A 23,291-nucleotide genomic window follows, 5' to 3' on the forward strand; every position below is an offset into this window, starting at 1 on the left:
CTCATTGGTCAAAAAAACAAGAAATTCAAAAAGAGGGCCGATGCCAAGTCTAGTTTTGAGCAACCATGAACTTAAACTTAAAACAGGTTTTTGCATTCAAGTTAACATTATGAAGAATATAAGTAATATTTTGGTAATGATTTGGGATATTTTCATAAAATAATTTTTGAAAATAGAACGCGCCTGTGACGTTTGGGCACTGTTGCCTAGTGACGACGGAAGGGTGTTGTTTACAGTACTGGTAAATGTATTATTTTGTATTTGGATTGTATTGATTGAATAGTCGAAAATATGTAAGGGGTAATAAACAAGGGGCTATGCGTTCTATGGAATATAATGCACTAGGTGGAAGGTGTGTGCCACGAAGCAATAGCGGAGTGGCACTAACCTTCCACGGAGTTGCATTATTTTCCAGAGAACTCATAAGAGAGTTAAAGCCCCAAGTTTATTATACCACGGCTATAATTTAACACAGATTTGCTAGTTCAGCTAACCAAACCATCAGTCCTAGCTTGCTATTTTGAAAATCGAATTAAACAATGGCAATAATGTTTTCAATTCGACTTTTGCTTTTAAAAGCAGCTCAAACATTGGTAAATTTATTTTGGCGATCTACTCGGATTTCAGAGCAATCTCGTTTGTGTGCCAGAGCGCAGAATAACTGAATAATTTACGAACGTGCAACACCCGTTGAATATGACAGGTGTCAGTAAATGTTGGCCAAAAAATGAATTAAATTGTTGCTAGCAGCACAGTTACAGTCACTAACGCTCTAGATAATGAAAACAGCCTAACTAGCCCTGCTAGGGCGAGTAATGTGGCCAGAGTGAGGTGTTCTCTCATTTGTGTCTGGAAGTAGCTAGCAAGCTAGTCAACTTTAGCCAGTTGGCTTGGGCGCTTGACTGCCGTTGTGAGATCAGAACTCTCGGATCAACCCTACTCCTCGGCCAACGCTTTGAATTTACGAACGGACAATCTGACAACGCTCAGAAGTCACTCAGACACACTAGAGGCAATTTACGAACGCACCCGTAGAAATGTAAGAATTAATTTCATAGCCATTGAATTATACCGTCCATTATAGGGAAACAATGCACGCTCTAAAATGCCCTTCAAGTCAATCAGAAACAAGTATTAAACAATACTTCAACAAATTATTCATTTGTAACATGACAACAAGACCTAGCAACGTAAGTGTTAGAATCTCTAGAGGTCTCTAGAGTTTGTTGCCAAGGAACTCTCGCGATAGTAATTCACACAGCCCTGTACGTCATCGAAATTAGAAAATGAGTATCTCTGCTTACGTTTCAGACCATTGCTTGCTAGCTGCATAGCTATCAGTCTATTTTTCTGGTTATGTCGATTAGTATAATTGTTGAGGAATATATAACATTATATGCATTAACTATTAGCGGTGGAGCTACTATGTCAACTGGACATGATTAGTTGTCTGCTATCAAGTGTGATAACCGTGAAGACTCACGTTAGCTACAGTGAAGGTACCGTAGCAACGACGGACGCTTGTTTGACTAGAGAGGTAGCTAATTTAGCTAGCGTAGCAGCTAGTCAGTAACTATCAACTACCTAGTAGTTGCCATACACTGTCATTGCTAGCGATATGGCTTCTGCACTCCAAATAAAACAAATGCAGGCATAACTTAGCTAACTAGACAACTGTTTTTTTAATTTTTACTAGCAAACTGAGTACCGTTAGCTATGAATAGCTAGCTACTTAGCTACTCTCTTTGCTAATTGTATAGCAAGCTAATACAGTCTGTTTGGTAACTAACTCTTATGTCTAATTTGAATGATCGATGACAACCCTTCTGTTTACAGTGAGTGCCTAGTACCTATTTTCTGAAGACTTCACATTAGCCACCACAATGAGATTAAAGACATCATTACTCAAGGAACCAAAACATATCCTTTTGAATTGTGTGAAAGATAGAACGATACTACAACAGTGCTTTGACCTGATTGTTCGTTTTTTTCTGTTTAAAAAAACGTTAAAAACATACTTGACCTCCTTTGCTCTGGTCTAGGGGGTTAGTGTCCGTTCCTCCAACTTGCTCTAACGTCATGGACCAAAGCCAAGGCCGCCTGAGACAAATATGATATTCAGTGCACCTTGCACCACCAGACCTGGGTTCAAATACTATTTGAAAACCTTTTAATATTTTGAGTGGCAGATGGGCTGGGTTTGCAGTTTTGGGACTATTTGAATGGTCCATTAAGCCCGCTAAGCTCAATCAAGCACAGATAACCCAGGTCTGCCTGGCACCTTACTAAATGCATGCTTATTGCAACCTGTATGTAAGTGAAAATGTTTTTATATGCTAATTGCTATCAGACCTGTGTGTGGATCTCCCCTACCTAAATACAAAGAAAGGTGTATACAGGATCTGTGTTGATTAATTCACCTGAAAAGCAACCACTGTGTTTGAGTCTGTTGCAGTCACCAACCCTGGACCCAGAGAGTTAGGCTACAGGGTGTGAGAATGTTTGTTCCAATTTAACGCTAACACACCTGGTTCAAGTAATTTAGATATTTTACAGCAACCGCTGATCTATTTCCACCTAACCATTGTCCTCCTTAACACCTGGACACATAAAGAGCTTGTGAGCTGTGTGGGCTGGACCACTGCAGACGAGCTGTACTCATGCAGTGAGGACCACCAGATCCTGAGATGGAACCTGCTGACCAGTGAGACCAGCCTGGTGGTGAAGCTGCAGGAGGACCTCTTCCCTATCGACCTGCACTGGTTCCCCAAGACGGTGGGAGGCAAGAAGCAGGCCCAGGCTGAGATCTTTGTGCTCACCAGCACTGATGGCAAGTCACCAAAGGGCCCAATAATGAGGAATAATAAGAGATTCTCGTAACATGCTTTGATAATTTGTTTCGATAACTTTATTTATGAAGCACCTTTCATACCTAAAAGCCTATCTGAAACACGTGTTTGGCACCGCTAAAATAGAAAATAAATGTTGCATTTTAAAGCAATTGTAATTTCTCACATTATTCAACAAGACAGATTGATATTGAATTAGGTAGGTGATAGAGGATAGGAGTCCCAAGGTACATAACCGCATGGTCTGTGTGAAATGTCTCTCATTGCCCAGAGTGGTATACTACGAAGCAAGCATCCGTTAGCTGCACATTCACATTCTATTCTAAGGCTTCATTCGTACCACAACCGTGGATATTGCCCGTCTGCCTGCGGCTTACTGTAGCAGGCGTGTAACTGCGCATGCATGTTGCACGTGGCTAGTTAAACGCCGAGCTCTTCATTGAGGCAATGCTTAAACATCGATCCATGCCCAAATCGGTGCCACATTTTAATTTGTGGCGAAATTAAAATATAAGAAAATGTATCTTGCAAATCCAGCAGGCTTTGGTGTGAAATAGGCTTTTCGAAGTGCCATCTTTATTTTATTATCGTTAATGCCGTCTTTGATGTGCTTATCAATGAACAAGCACCTTTTCCCGACTCCTGTCGCTCCTTTTGTTTGTGGAACAGCTTGTTGTGTTGTGGGTATATACTGTAACGACCCTGGGTTTATAAACGCGGACATCGACTCTGCCGCTTGTGCATGCGTTTGCGGCACAGTCGATAACGCGTTATAATCCACAGAAAGGTTTTGGAACCTCTAACCCTGGCAATTTGACTGTTAAACTCATTGGTACACTAGCAATGGCTGTTAGTTTGCGTTTCAAATGTCAAAATACTATCACGTGAAAAATGTATTTTGGAAAGAAAATGCGGTCTACTAAATGTGTAATGTGAAAGGTACTTTAGTTTCAGTTAATATATATATATTTTTTTTTTGGGGGGGGGTGAATAACATTTAATCAGTCGTCTTCCTCAAATGAAGAGGACGCCGTCACAAGCTTTGTGAGAGGGATGGTATCTGATTTAATTGGTCTTCAATTCAATGCTCAGAAACATTATTCAGGGTAAATGGAGTTAGCCCGGAGTTAGCATGCCTGCAGCAGGATAGTTCTGAAGGATTCGTTGCCATAGAAATTTACCAATCTAAAAGGTGAACCACTTTCGTGGTACCGGTTATCCCGAGTTGAACTCGATTTGACAGAATTTACCTCGCTAACTCCTCAAACCTGATTCATAGCACAGGGCTCTGTTGTTCTCTTGTGTCTATATCAGCTTTAAACACACAGAGTGGAGATGTACGGCGATGGCAGGCGACGTGTGGTCACAATGTTAATGGCAGTGTAGGGTTGCATAAACACACCCACAAACTGAAGCAGCAATTTTCCCTGGCAGATCATGTAGTCATGAAAACATTTGCATCTATCTTTCTGGTACATAATAATTTATAGTCATCATATAGGTAATATTATCACAATTGACTGCTTTTTAGAACAAGTCATTGGTTTCCTTTATGGAGAGGCAGTGTTTGTTTTTAATGTACTAGTCCTATATCCTAACGCACAGCAACTTCAAATTTTTTTGGGGGGGGTGGGGTTGCACAATAGTCCACTGCAGTTTGTAAAGGCACATTTTTCTTGTTTCTGTTTTTAATGTCAGTGAAATTTCACATGGCTATGAAATTGTTAAATAGAAACCACAGATGTATAGCTTCGGTGTGTGGGGAAAATCTATAGTAACTTTTGTGGCTTTCTCCAACCTCATTTGCTGCGTGGGCCTCTGAGGCGATATGTCAAAAATGGGTTTGGTTCGTAGTACTGACAGACAGAGCAAATTCTGTGAGCAGTATGAATGTGGCGTTTAACAGTCAGGTCTTTAATAGAAATGACATTTTTTAAAGCCTATTTTAATTCTGAGTGTCCTTTAATACAGCAGCCATGGTCGTATACACACTACCTGTTTTTCTGGGTCTGCGACATTCACATTTGTTAGGACATCCAAATATAGAAACTGGAGAGAGAAGCATCATGCTGATTTGCAGTTTTAGGCAACCAGAAATTACATAGAACATTCTGTATTTTTTAATACGCACCGCCACAAAGTATATGGTAGGCTAGTGTCTTTGATAACTGTCTCCATGCCTGATCGCTCCCCGTCTCTAGCAGATAGGAAACTGTTTAATTTAAGCAGCATAGAGACATCGCTTTCATTCTTCCGTTTTGTGTAAGAAATGTGTCTTCAGAAGGTTGCTACCTACCAGGACAGTGGAGCAAAATACATTATGTATGAGAACCTGACTCCATTGGTTACAGTTCTTTATGTTTATCTCTATTTGTTTGTTTCTGTGTGTGGCCGATTGCCTATATTCTTTGTATTTATGAACTCTCCTGACATCATGTGTTATGCTTTTATCATGCTTTTTGACTGTTTGTTGCCTCAAGTGAGATGTAGAACTGCAGAGACAGTTTATACAGTATATTTCCTTCATATCTAATGGACTTCTTCCTGTCTGCTCTGTTGTCTGTCTGTAGGCAAGTTCCACCTGGCCTCTAAGATGGGCCGTATTGAGAAGAGTGTGGAGGCCCACAAAGGAGCTGTATTAGCCGGGAGATGGAACTACGACGGGACCGCTCTCATCACAGGTGAGGGGGACACAGGGTAATAACACACACAAGAAAATGTAATCCGCTGCTCAGTAACAAGTTTGTTATAACTGCCGTAGGTTGTAACTCAGATTGTTGATGTTGTTTCCTCAGCTGGGGAGGATGGACAGATCAAGATCTGGTCTAAGAGTGGCATGCTGAGGTCCACCTTGGCCCAGCAAGGTAAAATGTTTCAAACTATTCTTTCAACCACTCAGCTCAGCACTTACTGTATTTGAAAACAAATTTGCGCAGCAGACTCGCAGTGCATAGCCACACTTTGTTTTGAAACAAATGCAGCCACCAATATTGTCCCTTTTTAACAATTTCCTGTTTTGTCAGAATGGGGCCCTGTAGTTTTTGTGGTGCAGTTGCTCCACGGTGTAGCGACAACATTGCACTCTCTCTGTGTGAAGAGGTGTATGTGAGCATGTGTGTGTGCGGTAATCTTCCAGCCCAGTGTTGTCAGCATGCTTCTGTTAGACTGGTGCTTAGCTGAACTGATCAAGTGTGCTCGCATACTCCCTTAAAAGACCTTCGCTTGAAAAACGACAAAATTCGGCAATAGTTCTGTTAGTCCTTCTTGAGATGTCATAGCCAGTGTACACTTCTTCAATAAATCTGTAATTCATTTTTATGTGCAGTCAAAAGTTTGGACACACCTACTCATTCCAGGGTTTTTCTTTATTTGACTATTTTCTACATTGTGGAATAATAGTGAAGACATCAAAACTATGAAATAGCACACATGGAATCATGTAGTAACCAAAATAGTGTTAAACAAATCAAAATACATGTGGGAACTCCTTCAAGACTGTTGGAAAAGCATTCCAGGTGAAGCTGATTGAGCGAATGCCAGGAGTGAGCAAAGCTGTCATCAAGGCAAAGGGTGGCTACTTTGAAGAATCTCAAATACAAAATGTATTTTGATTTGTTTAACACTTTTTTTGGTTACTACATAATTCTATATGTGTTATTTCATAGTTTTGATGTCTTCACTATTGATCTACAATGTAGAAAATGATAAAAATAAAGAAAAACCCTTGAATGAGTAGGTGTGTCCAAACTTTTGACTGGTACTGTATATGCCAAGAAGATTTTATCCGCACATTTTTACATCTAACTAAGATGTTTGTGGCAGTATATCCCAAGTGAAAAAATGTGCATGAAAACGAGTCGTATCTCGTTGAATGACAACAAACATATAACTGAAGAATCCCTACAGTTGACCAATCATCAACGAAGGGGTGTGGACTTCGGCTACCGACTTCGGCTTGACTCGAGGAAAATAAATTCACCTCCCATGTGTGAATGAGGATGCACTGTGTTAATCATAGGGGGTGAATGTGTCAGCCTGGTGCTTTTTCAAGCCGTTTGTAGGTCTCGCTCACACTCTGTGCCCAGGCAGAGGACCTGCTTGGGCCAGGCCAGGGACAGTTGTAATGAGGTCAAACCCATGAACACAGCCACGTGAGTTACAGAGAGAGAGACGGCGCTAGCGGAAATGTTGTAAACATAAGGCAACACACAGCCACCAATTAAAGTCTCACACACAGACCGCAGTGTTCATTAAGGGCCCTTCTGCTTTTTAGGGCACCTCACTGGATGAAAGAGAGAGAGCGAGAAAGGTATGTAGAGAGAGAGCGAAAGGGATTTGATGAAAAGAGAAAGGCTTGTCACAGAGCGGTACAATACTGTTCATGTTTATTCAGGTAGCCCTCTGTGCCGTGTCACAGGTTTCTCCACTTAAACTGAGCTTTTGGTTGAAGACAAGCGGCATGATGCGCTGCCATTAGACAGCTCTGAGAATGGTGGTTATATAGTAACCTAGATAATGTCGTCACAGTACATATAGAAAGACTAGTACTGTTTGAAGCACTACATGATATGCCTCATGTTTTGACAATCTTTAGGATTTCACATTTACTTCCACAGTTGGGATTTGTGTGTGTGTACAGTGTCTTTAAAGTGTGTGTGTGTGTGCGTACAGTGTGTCTCTCTGTGTGTATTTAAAACTGCTGTAAACGATGCCGATGCGACGATCTGAAAGATGGCTTTTGTGTTAACAGTGTTTAGTCCAGCCAGATGATTTAAGATGACAACCATGGAGGATTTAAGATGACAATCTGGCAGACAGAGAGAAGTGTGTGTGTGTGTTGAACTATTAGGGTGTAATGCTGCTGGATACAGTTGAAAATGCAGCCAATGCTCCAGTTCCATTTTTATTAAAGGCACCGTAAAGTTTCAAAGGTTTATTGGAGTGGAGTTTTATTAAAATCCATAAAAAAAGACTCCTAATGATCCATTTCTCTAACCAGTACTCGCATACAGATGGTTTACTTATTAATTGATTCATTGTGCCATTTTGAAATATCTTCTCAGAAGTGGCCCCCAAAAAATGTTGCCGTTGATGGTAAAACCTGGCCATCCGGATGACATGGATGCATTCTCCCGAATGAATGGGCTCTTTGCTTCCATAGAAAACTGGGCAGAGGCAGGAGCAGTTTTGCCACACGATGCACATTCTCCCTCAGTCCTCTATTTAATGTGTCTGTCTGTGTTGTTGTGAACCATGGCATTGACTGGACAGGCTTGAGAGGGAGTGAGCGGCACAGCCGCTGTTGCACGTACAGATTTGTAGAGCGCATGGAGTAGCTGGTGGTGTCTTCTAACAGGTGTGGACACATCATCCACACTGCAGATGCATCTGTGCAGGTGCTGTGCCCCTTATGCACACACACACTGCAGGAGTCACGGGTACAGCTGGGGGCCGTTGTTGTGAGTCTTGAGTGAGATGATCTAACCGTGTCCAATTTGTGTGGGGGAGGAAGAGCGAGGGAGGAGAGGACGGGTGTAGAAGAGGAGGAGGAGGGGGTGGAGGAGGAGGAGGGCAGAGGGAACTCGTCTCAGCCGTCTCTCATTGTCAGCCTGCGATCATGTGACCTCTTGGCATTTGAGAAACCACAAGCACCTGGAGCAGGGTTAAATGTCAGCCTGCCTCTTTCTCACACACACGGTTTAGGCAGGTTTCTCTTAACGCTCAGCTGTCTTGGTGTGATACACAGCCAGGTCTGCAGGATTCCAGCAAGCTTTGCACGCAAAATCCCATTCCTACAGGCTGTATGAGGTGAACCTTAAGAGTAAATATGACACTGCTGTGGTGTGGAAATTAGAAATGCAATCTCCTCCAGCTGTTGCAGTGTCTCTGTGTTTGTAAGGAACACCAGGCACTTCTCCCTCTTTGATAAGGACTGCCTCGAGGTAAACTGTGATAGCTAATCAATGCTCTGATGAAACCAGTCAACTAACTAGTGGATCTTCTACTGACAAAATTATTATATGTCACGCTGTCTGAGAAGGAGATGCAACTGTGAAACGGCCTTAAACAAGTTTCAGTTTTCATAATTTTCTGATATTATTGGATGTGTTATGAAAATAGTATTATAAAAGTTATTGTTTAAGCACATGGACATTGTTAAGCAGTGTGATTCCTCACCTCCTGCTGTGTGTGTCTCTCTCTCAGGGTCTCCTGTGTACTCAGTGGCCTGGGGCCCGGACTCTGATAGGATCCTGTACACGTCAGGCAGACTGCTGATAATCAAGCCCCTGCAACCTAGCGCCAAGCTCCTACAGGTACTGTGAGTGTGTGTGTGGGGTTTGAAGACCTCATACTCTAGTGAGTATTCTTCTTGTTCATGTACATTTGTTTATTGTTTTTGGCACTGAATTGTGCCTGGGACCCTGAGTAAACACCAGAGGGTTTAGTGTGCACCCCCCTCCCCCTGAGCAGAGCAACAGCTGGCAGTGTATGGAGAAACCCCCTGCACAACTCTGAGCCCTACAACCCCCCCCCCAAACCCCCTCACCCCATCCCCCTGCTCCCTTTGGGGAGAGACAGAGTCGTGGGAGAGAGAGGGGTTTGGGAGGCGGGGGGGGGGGGGGGGGTGGAGATCAGGAGTTGTAGTGATAACCTTCACATGGCAGGAGGAGAAAGGAGACAATGACTGAGTTGACTCCTCCTCTCGTCCTCCTTTTATGGCACGTGCCTCTGGTTATCTGTTGGTCGATACATCTCATGAGTATTGACCTACAGTGCCTTCGGAAAGTATTCAGACCCTTTGACTTTTTCCACATTTTGTTACGTTCTAATTCTAAAATGGATTAAATTGGGGCGTCTGGTTGCCTAGTGGTTAGAGCGTTGGGCCAGTTACCGAACGGTTGCTGGATCGAATCCCCGAGCTGACGAGGTAAAAATCTGTCGTTCTGCCCCTGAACAAGGCAGTTAACCCACTGTTCCGTCATTGTAAATAAGAACTGGTTCTTAACTGACTTGCCTAGTTAAATAAAGGTAACATTTTTATTTTATTTTTCTCATCAATCTACACACAATACCCTATAATGACCAAGCAAAAACAGGTTTTTAGATTTTTTTGAAAATTTATTTTAAAAGAAAATACATATTTACATAAGTATTCAGAGCCTTTACTCAGTACTTTGTTGAAGCATCTTTGGTAACGATTACAGCCTCGAGTCTTCTTGGATATGATGCTACAAGCTTGGCACACCTGTATTTGAGGAGTTTCTAATCATTCTTCTCTGCAGATCCTCTCAAGCGCTTGTCAGGTTGGATGGGGAGTTTCGCTGCACAGCTTTTATCAGGTCTCTCCAGAGATGTTCAGAGACTTGTCCCGAAGTCACTCTTGCGTTGTCTTGGCTGTGTGCTTCGGGTCGTTGTACTGTTGGAAGGTGAACCTTCGCCCCAGTCTGAGCAGATTTTCATCAAGGATCTCTCTGTACTTTGCTCTGTTCATCTTTTCCTCTATCCTGACTAGTCTCCCAGTCCTTGCCGCTGAAAAACATTCCCACAGCATGATGCTGTCACCACCATGTTTCACCGTAGGGATGGTGCCAGGTTTCCTCCAGACGTGACGCTTGTCATTCAGGCCAAAGAGTTCAATCTTGGTTTCATCAGACCAGAGATTCTTGTTTCTCATGGTCTGAGAGTCCTTTAGGTGCCTTTTTGCAAACTCCAAGCGGGCTGTCATGCTCCTTTTACTGAGGAGTGGCTTCCATCTGCCACTCTGCCAGAAAGGCCTGATTGGTGGAGTGTTGCAGCGATGGTTGTCCTAGAAGGTTCTCCCATCTCCACAGAGGAACTCTGGAACTCTGTCAGAGTGACCATCGTGTTCCTGGTCACCTCCCTGACCAAGGCCCTTCTCCCCCGATTGCTCAGTTTGGCTGGGCAGCCAGCTCTAGGAAGAGTCTTGGTGGTTCCAAATTTCTTCCATTTAAGAATAATGAAGAACTTCAATGCTCCAGATATTTCTTGGTACCCTTCCCCAGGTCTGTGCCTTGACACAATCCTGTCTTGGAACTCTACGGACAATTCCTTCGACCTCATGACCTGTTTTTTGATCTGACATGCGCTGTCAACTGTGGGACCTTATATAGACAGGTGTGTGCCTTTCCAAATCATGTCCAATCAATTGAATTGACCACAGGTGGACTCCAATCAAGTTGTGGAAACATCTCAAGGATGATCAATGGAAACAGGATGCAGCTGAGCTCAATTTCGAGTCTCATAGCAAAGGGTCTGAATACTTGTGTAAATAAGGTATTTCTGTTTTTTAGTTTCAATACATTTGCATAAATGACAACCTGTTTTCTCTTTGCCATTATGGGGTATTGTGTAGATGGAGGGGGGAAATGATGTAATCAATTTTAGAATAAGGCTGTAGCGTAACAATGTGGAGGAAGTCAGGTCTGAATACTTTCTGAATGCACTGTAAGTGTGACTGTCCAACCTTTCCTTACTTTTTTTGAAGGGGACTATTCTGACGATTTTTCCCAGTCTCATTCAGTATGCTGAACAATAAGCAGCACATCAGGATGTGTCAGTAAGTCACTTGGCTAATGTTGGGGTGTGTGAGTTAGTGTGTGTGTTTTAACAGAGATGTAATGGGGTCTCTGACGGGGTCGTGTGTGTGATCTCGTACCCGTGGCGACCTGTGAAGGCTCTGCCCTGTTTCCAATTAGAGCCTAGTCCAAGCTGTTACATTAACACAGAGCAGACTTGGAGGCTGTCAGAGAGAGCACCTCGCTCGACCTATAGCTCTCTCTCTTCTTGTCTACTAGGCGCCTTCTGATAAGAACGCTCTCCTCCCTGTATTTGCTTTGTCTTGTCTCCCTGCAGTCTTCTCCTGCTTGTCCTTGACAAAATAACTTGCGTCATATTAGCCTTCAGCTCAGCGTGTAGTATATTGATATGGACCTGCGCCCCCCTCTCCTTTCCTCTCATTCCTTCCCTCTGTCTCTCAGGTGTGGGGAAAGAGCCTGGGACTGGTTAACTGAGGTGTGATCCTGAATTTATTGGTTGGGTATGGAGAATATCACTGCTCTCGCATAAACATCTGCTCTTTCTCTGCTCCCTCCTCTCTTCCTTGTCCCTCGCTCCCTTTCTCTCCCCAGTGGAAGGCCCATGATGGGATCATTCTGAAGGTGGACTGGAACTCTGTGAATGACCTGATACTGTCAAGTGGAGAGGACTGTAAATACAAGGTGAAGTTTGTCCAGTGATCCAATAATGATGACCTGTGTTATAACGTGTGTATCACGCAGTCGCAATACTGTGTAATTGACCCTGTTCCTTCTCCCACCTCTCTCTCGCTCTCTCCCCCTCCTTCCCGTCATCTCCCTCCTTCCCCCTCTCTCAGGTGTGGGACAGCTATGGTCGTCTGCTATACACGTCCTCGTCACATGACTACCCTGTGACCTCGGTGTCCTGGTCTCCGGATGGGGAGGTGTTTGCCGTGGGCTCCTTCAACACCCTGCGCCTCTGTGACAAGACCGGGGTAAGGGCTCACCCCACCACACGTCCACTGCCAACCCCTCACACACCTCTGTGTACTGTCACTGTGTGTGTTTCGGTGTGACAAACCTGGTTCTGTAAGAGGTCCTCCGTCTCTTCCCTAGTGTGTGGAAGTAGATGGTGAATGCATGGTGTGAGTCTCTCTCTGTACACCTCACTCACTAGTCTCTGTCACGTGTCAGTATTAATACCTGGGGCTGATAGTGCTGTTGATGGTAAGTGGACTTGTAATGAGCGAGTGATGGGTAGCCCAGGTAGCCTAGTGGTTAGAGCGTTGGACTAGTAACCAAAAGGTTGCAAGATCGAATCCCCGAGCTGACAAGGTAAAACATCTGTCGTTCTGCCCCTGAACAAGGCAATTAACCAACTGTTCCTAGGCCGTCATTGAAAAATAAGAATTTGTTCTTAACTGACTTGCCTTGTTAAATAATGGTGAAAAATAATGTTGTTTTATTATTCTTCAACGTATGGCCAGAAACAATATATCTTAGCTGGATGTTTTGTAAAGTTAGAATAGAAATGTCAGTGTATTGCTCTGAGACGTGGCCTAATGAAAACAAACAGCACTGGGCTCTGCTCCTCTGCTCCTCTGCACTGATCACCACTCATTTCATGCTACATTTTGATCTAATTAGAATCAAATGGCATTTTTTTTGCACCAAAACAAATGGTCTGGAGAGAGACTCTGAGCCAACGCAGATGTCTACACAACACCAAGGTTATGAAAGAGGTTGTATGTGTGCTTGTAAACACTGTGTATTTGAGTTTGTGCATGCATGTGTGTATTCAAGGGTATTAGCTTTCACTTGTCTAGTTGTTACAGATCAGTGTGGATGAAGGAAAGTAGATGTGGAGAGGAAGGAAGCCATCTTGTTCTTCTGAGTTGAACCCTCAGTAGGACGCTATTCCATTCAAGCCTGTTACTAGCTTTGGGGATTATGAGTCAGAAACAAGTTAGCAGCAAGAGTACAGTAATAAGCACTATCTTCTTTCACACTGTAAATATTGCTTTATTTTTTTTATTTTTGAGTACACAAATCCAATAAGATTATTTGGACTACTGAGACCACAAACTCTCTGAGCGGGTGTAATTGTGTCTAATAATGAACCTAAATCACCTTTCTTCACAATGAAAATCGTGTCTGTGTTGTGAGTTTGTTTACGTTGTGCGTCTGTTCCATTTGTCATTGCGCCACTCTGTGTCTTGTGGTGGGGTTGACTGTGGCGCTCTCTCTCTCTCTCTCTCTCACTGATGACGCGTACAGTAACTCTAACTGGGGTAAGGGTCTGTTTGCCTTCACCTCCTCCCAGGCCACAGAGGGAGAGTGTGGTGTATACTGTAGCCTGGCCCTGGCCTGCCGTGGGAGGGTTGCTCAACACCAGGGAGAAGAAGACTGAGGAAGAAGAGAAACAAAGAGAGGAGAGAAAGAGAAGGCCACTCAAATGTCACTTCGTAACTGCTTCTTGATAAGTTGATGAATCTGATCCCGTGTTCTGTCGGCCCAGCAGCCCTTGCTTTCAGTCTCATGCACATTTGGTGTGTATGCTGTGTTCCAATACGTGCAGGGTAACTGTTGCATCCCTGCCTGTATCTGGGCTGTAGTTGGGCTGTGGTGCAGAAGGAGTTAAGCACAGTGAGGAATCTTTGCTGTTACTACCGTGACTAATGGGCAGGAGTTTCATTCTGTATCTGGTACAATGAAACCTTGCACTTTACAGACCGCTGCCTCAGCAGGAACGGCCAAGCACGTTTAACCCCTAACCTCCAGCAGGACTTCTCTCCTCCTCTCTATCTATCTCTGTCACTTTTTCTTTTTTTCTTTCTTTCTCTCTATCTCTCTCTCTCATTCTCTATCCCTCCACGGGAAAGATGAAGTGCATTACCCTCCTCATTATCACAGGGCGAGGAGGAGGGGGAATACCCCATTACACGCACACACACAGATACTGAGGCACACATTAACAAAGATGCAGAGATACAGACACACACATGTTGGGGCTAGTCTCAACGTCAGCCCAGGACTGAACTTGATCACTTTTTCTCATGTTTTTTTTATGGATATTTGATTATCTTGATATGTCTCTCTATTGACTTGAATAAGAGAGAAACTGTTCGGGTCTTGTCCCCAGCCCCTCTCCTCTTTAGGCATGGCAGATCTTAGATTCTCAATTAAGCACAAAGCAGTACACTGTCACTTTTTTTACTGGATTTGAGCACAAGAAGTGAGTGTGTGTGTGCCTGCGTGCATCCGTGCATGCACTCCAATGGGCCTGCGAGACAACAGTCTATTTACGAGACACTGCAGCTGGTGTCTAGCGTCTGGACTCTGTCACGATCCCTGACACTGTGACACTCACTAACAAGTGTGACTCATTGTGCCCTCTCTCCTTCCCTCTGTCTTTCTCTTGCCCCCCCCTTTCTCTCTCTCTCTCTCTCTCTTCCCCTTTCTCTCTCTCTCCCCCTTTCCCTCTCGTCTGCAGATCGGTACACAGAAACCTATCATAGACCCTGTTAGTGTGTGTGTTCGACTAATTTGTCAGAATAACAAATAGTCTGATGATGACGCTTCTGTGCATGCTATGACATCACGGTAAGATGGTAGATTGTTTTTCTGTCTTCAACTTTCCTCGCTACCATGAAGACCTCTGCAGACTCTTCCAAACAGAAACCCCCACTCCAGCTTACTGAAAACCAAACACACGCACGCCAGACGCCGTGTTCTGTCCCATGTTGGGTCTTGTTTCAGGCCTTAATTGAAATGTCCAGAACAATCATTGGGCTATTAATACCTGCTGTTCCCGCGATGTGGTTGGGACTGAAGACGTGGCCCAGCTCTGGCCCAGTCCAGGAACCGAGAACCAGGAACCCTTCACTCCACTAATTAGCCAAAACCAATGTGCAATGGCTGTCCTGCTTTAGAAAGCCTATACTTAATCAGGAGCGCCTGATGGCTTCTTAAAGCTGCTATTTGCCCATCTATTTGACCTCATCTGAAACAGCGCTATGACATGAAGTCAGAAATGTGTTCTAAATCTGCGCTGGGTTTCCTACCACCCGACACACACACACACACACACACACACACACACACACACACATTGGAAGTGGAAAGTCTGAGGCTCCCTCTCCACTCCCATAACATCTGCCTGCCCCACTCACACAGCCATAGGAGATAAGTCATCATAAATTGTGTGTCAAATGTATAGCTGACAATTGCAGCGTTATTCTGAAGGGGAGGGGGTCATGATTTGGAGTGTAAAACCACTGGTATCTGGTGTAATGCAGATATTATTTTGCGCGACACGTAAAATGTCCCGAATCAATGCAATTGATGATTTAATGATTTATTGTCTCCAGCTGTGATTTTTCTGCCTGATACAATGTCAGTCTGTTGGCTCACATAGCTACACAGAAAACACTCCGTACAATGGGTTCTGATAGCGTTTGGAAACATTGTAGGAGCGTTTTTTAGTGTAACATGGTATGATGTGGAGAATCCTATGAGGTCAGTCTGATCTGACCTGTATCCCATTTTTCTCTCTCGCTCTCTCTCGCTCTCTTTCTCTGTGTGTGTGTTTTAATAGTCACATGTACAGGGTTGCAGGTGTGATTACTGGGTACCGTGAATATCTTAGGCTCCAGCATGCAGTACTAAGTGAAATACAATGATGTAAATGGTAATAAAACAATGTCTAAATAATACTATATACATCATAACTGTAGCAGTGATGAATAAATACATATCTTTGGGGTGGAGACAGAGTAAAGACTGTTGGGGGGTGGGGGAGTGTCCATAGAGGGAGCAGCATGACCATTGAAGGGGTGTGGGGAGTGAAGCAGCTTGAAGGACTGAGGGTAGAAAGTCTTGCGGTTTTTGCCATGATGCTCATCTACTGCCCACATCTGAGTAATTGAAGCGGGGAGAACAGGGCAGGGCTTAGGTGGCTGGGAGTCCCTGATGATCTTCTTTGCCTTCCTGAGACACCTGGTGTTGTAGGTGTCCTGGAGGGCAGACAGTGCACCCAATGGTGCGTTTGGCTGCACGTATCACCCTCTGAACAGCCTTGCGGTCCGTGGTGGTGAAGTTTCCGTACCAGGCTGTGATGCAGCCCGACAGTATGCTTATGCTCTCGATGGTGCTCCGAATTTCTTCAGCATCCTGAGGGTGAAGAGTCGCTGTCGTGCCTTCACCACGTTGTCCGTGTGGTTAGACCATTTCATCTTCTCTGAGATGTGTACGCCGAGGAATTTGAAGTTATTGACAGTCTCCACGGTGGCCCTGTTGATGAGGATGGGGGTGTCCAGCCTGGCTCCTCCTGATGTCCACAATCACAATATTTGTTTTGCTAACATTAAGGGGGAGGTTGTTTACCTGGCACCACGGTATCAGAGTGCCTTGTTGTTGGTAATCAGGCCTACTACTGTCGTCAGCGAACTTGATGATGACGTTGGAACTGTGTGAGGCCACGCAATCGTGGGTATACAGGGAATACAGGAGGGGACTAAGGATGCACCCTTGTGGGGCCCCCTTGTCGAGAATCAGTGTCAAGGAGGAAATGTTGCGTACTGTCACAACCTGGGGGCGGCCCGTCAGGAAGTCCAGGACCGAGTTGCATAGGGAGACGTTCAGACCCAGGGCCGTGCGCTTTGTATTGAGTTTATAGGGCACTATGTTATTGTAAGCCCAGCTGTAGTCGATGAACAGCATCCTCACATATGCATTCCTTTTGTCCAGGTGGGTAAGGGCAGTGTGCAGTGCAATGGCAATTGCGTCGTCCGTGGGTCTGTCAAGGCGGTAGGTTTGACTAGCCTCTCAAAGCACTTTATGTTGACGGAAGTGAGTGCTACTGGTTGGTAGTCGTTCAGTGTCTTACCCCAGGTTGGCATAGCAGCCGGAGCTAGGGAGAGGTTGAAAATGTAAGAACACAACAGCCAACTGGTCTGCACATTCTCTGAGGGCACGGCTAGGGATGCTGTCTGGGCCGGCAGCCTTGAGGGTTAACACGTTTGAATGACTTACGTGTAGCCCGCGTTGTCATTGGGGGCTCTCTTCGGCAGCTCAGTGTCCTTTTGCTCGAATCGTGACAAAAAGGTGTTTAATTAACTCCTCCGGTAGGTTGGCATTGGTGATCGTGATGTGGCTGGCTTTTCTTCTCGCAATCCGTGATAGTTAGGAGCCTCTGCCACATTCGCCTTGTGTCCAACCCACTGAATTGCTCCTCCACTTTGTCACTTTATTTGTTTAGGTCGTATTTGTACTGTTTAACCATATTTTTGTCCCCGGTCACCTTGCCCTGTTTATAAGCAGCATCTCTCTTTTTCAGTTTTTTTCTTTCAAATTTGCCCACTTCCGGCGCCGACAGAGATTGCCGCCTCGCTTCGCGTTCCTAGGAAACTATGCAGTATTTTGTTTTTTTATGTGTTATTTCTAACATTGGTACCCCAGGTAATCTTAGGTTTCATTACATACAGTCGGGATGAACTACTGAATATAAGAGCAACGTCAACTGACCATCATTACGATCAGGAATATGACTCTCCCGAAGCGGATCCTGTGTTTTGCCTTCCACGCAGTACAATGGATCTGATCCCAGCCGGCAACCCTAAACACCGACGCCGTAAAAGGGGCAAACGAAGCGGTCTTCTGGTCAGGCTTCGGAGACGGGCACATCGCGCTCCACTCCCTAGCATACTACTCGCCAATGTCCAGTCTCTTGACAACAAGGTTGATGAAATCCGAGCACGGGTAACATTCCAGAGAGACATCAGAGACTAACGTACTTTACTTCACGGAAACATGGCTCACTCGAGAGACGCTAACGGAGTCGGTGCAGCCAGCTGGTTTCTTCACGCATCGCGCCGACAGAAACAAACATCTTTCTGGTAAGAAGAGGGGCGGGGGTGTATGCCTTATGATTAACGAGACGTGGTGTGATCATAACAACATACAGGAACTCAAGCCATTCTGTTCACCTGATTTAGAATTCCTCACAATCAAATGTCGACCGCATTATCTACCAAGGGAATTCTCTTCGATTATAATCACAGCCGTATATATTCCCCCCAAGCAGACACATCGATGGCCCTGAACGAACTCTATCTGACTCTATGTAAACTGGAAACCACACACCCTGAGGCTGCATTCATCGTAGCTGGGGATTTTAACAAGGCTAATCTGAAAACAAAACTCCCTAAATTCTATCAGCATATCGATTGTGCAACCAGGGCTGGTAAAACCTTGGATCATTGATATACTGACTTCCGCGACGCATATAAGGCCCTCCCCCGCCCTCCTTTCGGAAAAGCTGACCACGACTCCATTTTGTTGCTTCCAGCCTACAAACAGAAACTAAAACAGGAAGCGCCCGCGCTCAGGTCTGTTCAACGCTGGTCCGACCAATCTGATGCCACTCTTCAAGACTGCTTCGATCACGTGGATTGGGATATGTTCCGCATTGCGTCCAACAACAACTTTGACAAATACGCTGATTCGGGGAGCGAGTTCATTAGAAAGTGCATTGACTATGTCGTACCCACAGCAACGATTAAAACATTCCCAAACCAGAAACCGTGGATTGATGGCAGCATTTGCGTGAAACTGAAAGCGCGAACCACTGCTTTTAACCAGGGCAAGGTGACCGGAAACATGACCGAAAACAAACAGTGTAGCTATTCCTTCCGCAAGGCAATCAAACAAGCTAAGTGCCAGTATAGAGACAAAGTAGAGTCGCAATTCAACAGCTCAGACACAAGAGGTATGTGGCAGGGTCTACAGTCAATTACGCATTACAAAAAGAAAACCAGCCCCGTCGTGGACCAGGATGTCTTGCTCCCAGACAGACTAAATAACTTTTTTGCTCGCTTTGAGGACAATACAGTGCCACTGACACGGTCCGCTACCAAAACCTGCGGGCTCTCCTTCACTGCAGCCGAGGTGAGTAAAACATTTAAAAGTGTTAACCCTCGCAAGGCTGCAGGCCCAGACGGCATTCCCAGCCTCGTCCTCAGAGCATGCGCAGACCAGCTGGCTGGTGTGTTTAAGGACATATTCAATCAATCCTTATCTCAGTCTGCTGTTCCCACATGCTTCAGGAGGACCATCATTGTTCCTGTTCCCAAGAAAGCTATGGTAACTGAGCTAAACGACTACCGCCCCGTAGCATTCACTTCCGTCATCATGAAGTGCTTTGAGAGACTAGTCAAGGACCATATCACCTCCACCCTACCTGACACCCAAGACCCACTCCAATTTGCTTACCGACCCAATAGGTCCACAGACGACGCAATCGCAACCACACTGCACACTGCCCTAACCCATCTGGACAAGAGGAATACCTATGTGAGTGCTGTTCATCGACTACAGCTCAGCATTTAACACCATAGTACCCTCCAAACTCGTCATCAAGCTCGAGACCCTGGGTCTCGACCCCGCCCTGTGCAACTGGGTCCTAGACTTCCTGACGGGCCTGCCCCAGATGGTGAGGGTAGGTAACATCTCCACCCCGCTGATCCTCAACACCGGGGCCCCACAAGGGTGCGTTCTGAGCCCTCTCCTGTACTCCCTGTTCACCCACGACTGCGTGGCCATGCACGCCTCCAACTCAATCATCAAGTTTGCGGACGACACTACAGTGGTAGGCTTGATTACCAACAACGACGAGATGGCCTACAGGGAGGAGGTGAGGGCCCTCGGAGTGTGGTGTCAAGAAAATAACCTCACACTCCACGTCAACAAAACAAAGGAGATGATTGTGGACTTCAGGAAACAGCAGAGGGAGCACCCCCCTATCCACATCGACGGGACAGTAGTGGAGAAGGTGGAAAGTTTTAAGTTCCTCGGTGTACACATCACGGAGAAACTGAATTGGTCCACCCACACAGACAGCGTTGTGAAGAAGGCGCAGCAGCGCCTCTTCAACCTCAGGAGGCTGAAGAAATTCGGCTTGTCACCAAAAGCACTCACAAACTTCTACAGATGCACAATCAAGAGCATCCTGTCAGGCTGTATCACCGCCTGGTACGGCAACTGCTCCGCCCACAACCGTAAGGCTCTCCAGAGGGTAGTGAGGTCTGCACAACGCATCACCGGGGGCAATCTACCTGCCCTCCAGGACACCTACACCACCCGATGTCACAGGAAGGCCATAAAGATCATCAAGGACAACAACCACCCGAGCCACTGCCTGTTCACCCCGCTATCATCCAGAAGGCGAGGTCAGTACAGGTGCATCAAAGCAGGGACCGAGAGACTGAAAAACAGCTTCTATCTCAAGGCCATCAGACTGTTAAACAGCCACCACTAACATTTAGTGGTCGCTGCCAACATACTGACTCAACTCCAGCCACTTTAATAATGGGAATTGATGAAAATGTATGTAAAAATGTATCACTAGCCACTTTAAACAATGCCACTTAATATAATGTTTACATGCCCTACATTACTCATCTCATATGTATATACTGTACTCTATATCATCTACTGCATCTTGCCATCTTTATGTAAATCATGTATCAGTAGCCACTTTAAACTACGCCACTTTATGTTTATATACCCTACATTACTCATCTCATATGTATATACTGTCTATACCATCTACTGCGTCTTGCCTATGCCGTTCTGTACCATCACTCATTCATATATCTTTATGTACATATTCTTTTCCCTTTACACTTGTGTGTATAAGGTAGTAGTTGTGGAATTGTTAGGTTAGATTACTCGTTGGTTATTACTGCTTTGTTGGAACTAGAAGCACAAGCATTTCGCTACAGTCGCATTAACATCTGCTAACCATGTGTATGTGACAAATAAAATTCGATTTGATATGATATAAGGCTGCTATCAATCCACGTTTTTTGATTCCTCATCCCCACCCCTGGGTCACTCCCTTTTCTCTTGTCTATTTGCCATGGCCTCTGTCTTTCTCCTAACTGACTTCTTATCCCACCACTCATATTTCCTCAGTTTTATCTATCTTGTCCTTCTTTCTCTCGAGGGAATGTACTGTATGTGACTTTAGGTTCCCTGTGAGGCCCCTTCACTTAGACTTTGTAAGGCTGGGATCAGTGTCTCCCTTCCTTTCAAAAAAGTATCAGTTTCTATTCTCCAGGCTGTACCACTCCAGTGTGCCCTGCTTGGCTGCCAGCCCCTGGCCAACGGCTGGCCTGGAAACGCTCCCTGCCGCTGGAGCGATATAAAAGGCATCTAAACTAAATGCTGGTTTGAGTCCTGAAGCGCTCTTAGTGGAGCATGAAAAGGGCAGAGAAAACGATTGTAGATTTATTAGTCTTTTCTGCTTTATCTGTTTTCATCACATTAGCTATGATGGTTAGCGCAATGCAGATGGTGAAAATGTCACTGTAAAAGTGAGAGGGCAGGCTACATGAGTTGGACAGGGGGAAAGAAAGGGAGAGGAGAGCTGCGTGGAAAAACAGCAGATGTGGAGGGGGTTACACACTAGAGAGGGAGAGAGAGAGCGCAGTGAAACAAAGAGAGTCCTGAGTCAGCAACGGCAGAGCAGTTTTCTCCCCAGGCAACTGGGCTGGGCTCCTCCACTCTCCCTCTCTCTCTTTCTGCCTGACACACTCCACATGCTGCTACTTTGTCTCCTCGATCTCCTTCTCTTGCTCCCTCTCTTTCAAAAAGTCATATGTTTTATTGCCATGGCGTTTACAGGTACAACAATCTTGTTAAAGACAGTTAATTAGATCAAATATTAAGATAACTATCAAATTAACTAAATGAGAAACAGAAAAGAAGGTGAACTTTCCCTCACGACACACTTTTTCTCCACCTTTCTCTTCCCCTTATGAGCCAAACTCTCTACTTTACATGTGCTCTCGCTCTCTCGCTCTTTCACTCGCTCTCTCTCTGTATCCAGCTGCAGTTTAGAGAGGGAGAGAGTTTAAGCAGTGAAAAGGGCACTTTGGGTCTATCTTTTACCACTAAGTCAAGACTCTCTTCCTTCACACATTTTCTCTGTTTTCTTTTAAATAATGTTTACTTATCTTTTTAACACATCTGGGTGAGGTTGCCTATGAAATGTTTTTGAACAAGTGGACACATTCTGGTTTTAACAGCCTCTACTTCTCAGCCAGTTAAAACAGTCATCAAATGTATGTTTCTTCAGTTTGTGTGGTAATAACACAGGCTGGCACTGCAGGCAGGTTCAAGTCCTGGTCTTAAATGAGCAGTGCAGGACAGTGGAATGCTACGTCAACCCGCATCAATGAAAAAGCAGCCTCCTCTTTTCTCTCTTTTATAACAGCTCTCTTCGGTCACGTGTGTCTTCAGGTAAGGATGTGAAGGGACGGGCATTACCAGGTGTTGGTTTGCTGTGCTTGGATTTTTGTTGGCACGGCTGATGGAAAAGTGTATGTGTTTTCAGGGTCTTTTTTCAGATGATTGACTGCACTTCCTGTGTGTGTGAGATATTGGTCAGAGTGAGAGGCACTTGTTGACATGGTATTAATCTCTTGAGTTTGGCGTCAAGCTTGCCATGTTGAAAAGTGAACAGAGAGAGAGCTTGAAAAAGAGTCAAAATAAGAGGGAGCAGCTGATGGTTTGACAAATGTAGTGTGGAACTGTGGAATATATCCTGTGAAGTTGGCTGGAGAGGTGGGCTGGGAGAATTGGTCTCCATAAACGATGGTGGTTACCCCCCTTTTCTCCTTTCTCCCATCTCCTCCCCTTTCTCCCACCCCTCCCCCTCTCTGGTCTGGTGTAGGGTGAGATGTATGACATACTGAGACAGTGCTATGCCAGGCCCTCTGATAGTCATCACTCCCCACACCACTAAATCACTACCTCCACACACAAGGCAAACATGTCACACACAGAGAGAGCGGGTAGAGAGGGAAAGGGGATGTACTGGGAGGCAAGATGAGGGTAACTC

The 23,291-nt window shown here is 45.0% G+C and overlaps 1 protein-coding gene across 3 annotated transcripts in view; it reads left to right on the forward strand.

Moving 5' to 3' along the window:
* The first annotated feature begins 86 nt into the window (after positions 1-86).
* Positions 87-23,291, forward strand: part of ift80 (intraflagellar transport 80 homolog (Chlamydomonas)) — an 81,139-nt gene continuing 57,934 nt past the window's right edge. The window contains exons 1-8 of one of the 3 annotated variants that reach the window (XM_055880409.1): positions 87-241; positions 1,837-1,918; positions 2,607-2,830; positions 5,420-5,530; positions 5,645-5,713; positions 9,054-9,163; positions 11,999-12,088; positions 12,244-12,381. In XM_055880409.1, the coding sequence (XP_055736384.1) occupies positions 1,884-1,918; positions 2,607-2,830; positions 5,420-5,530; positions 5,645-5,713; positions 9,054-9,163; positions 11,999-12,088; positions 12,244-12,381 (777 nt within the window). In that variant the 5' untranslated portion in view covers positions 87-241; positions 1,837-1,883. Of the gene's footprint in view, positions 242-1,259; positions 1,538-1,836; positions 1,919-2,606; positions 2,831-5,419; positions 5,531-5,644; positions 5,714-9,053; positions 9,164-11,998; positions 12,089-12,243; positions 12,382-23,291 lie in introns of those variants that run through there. The other 2 variants (XM_055880408.1, XM_055880407.1) reach the window with 2 other exon arrangements.

The sequence above is a fragment of the Salvelinus fontinalis genome, chromosome 24 (assembly GCF_029448725.1).
Source record: "Salvelinus fontinalis isolate EN_2023a chromosome 24, ASM2944872v1, whole genome shotgun sequence".
Taxonomy (NCBI): Eukaryota; Metazoa; Chordata; class Actinopteri; order Salmoniformes; family Salmonidae; genus Salvelinus; species Salvelinus fontinalis.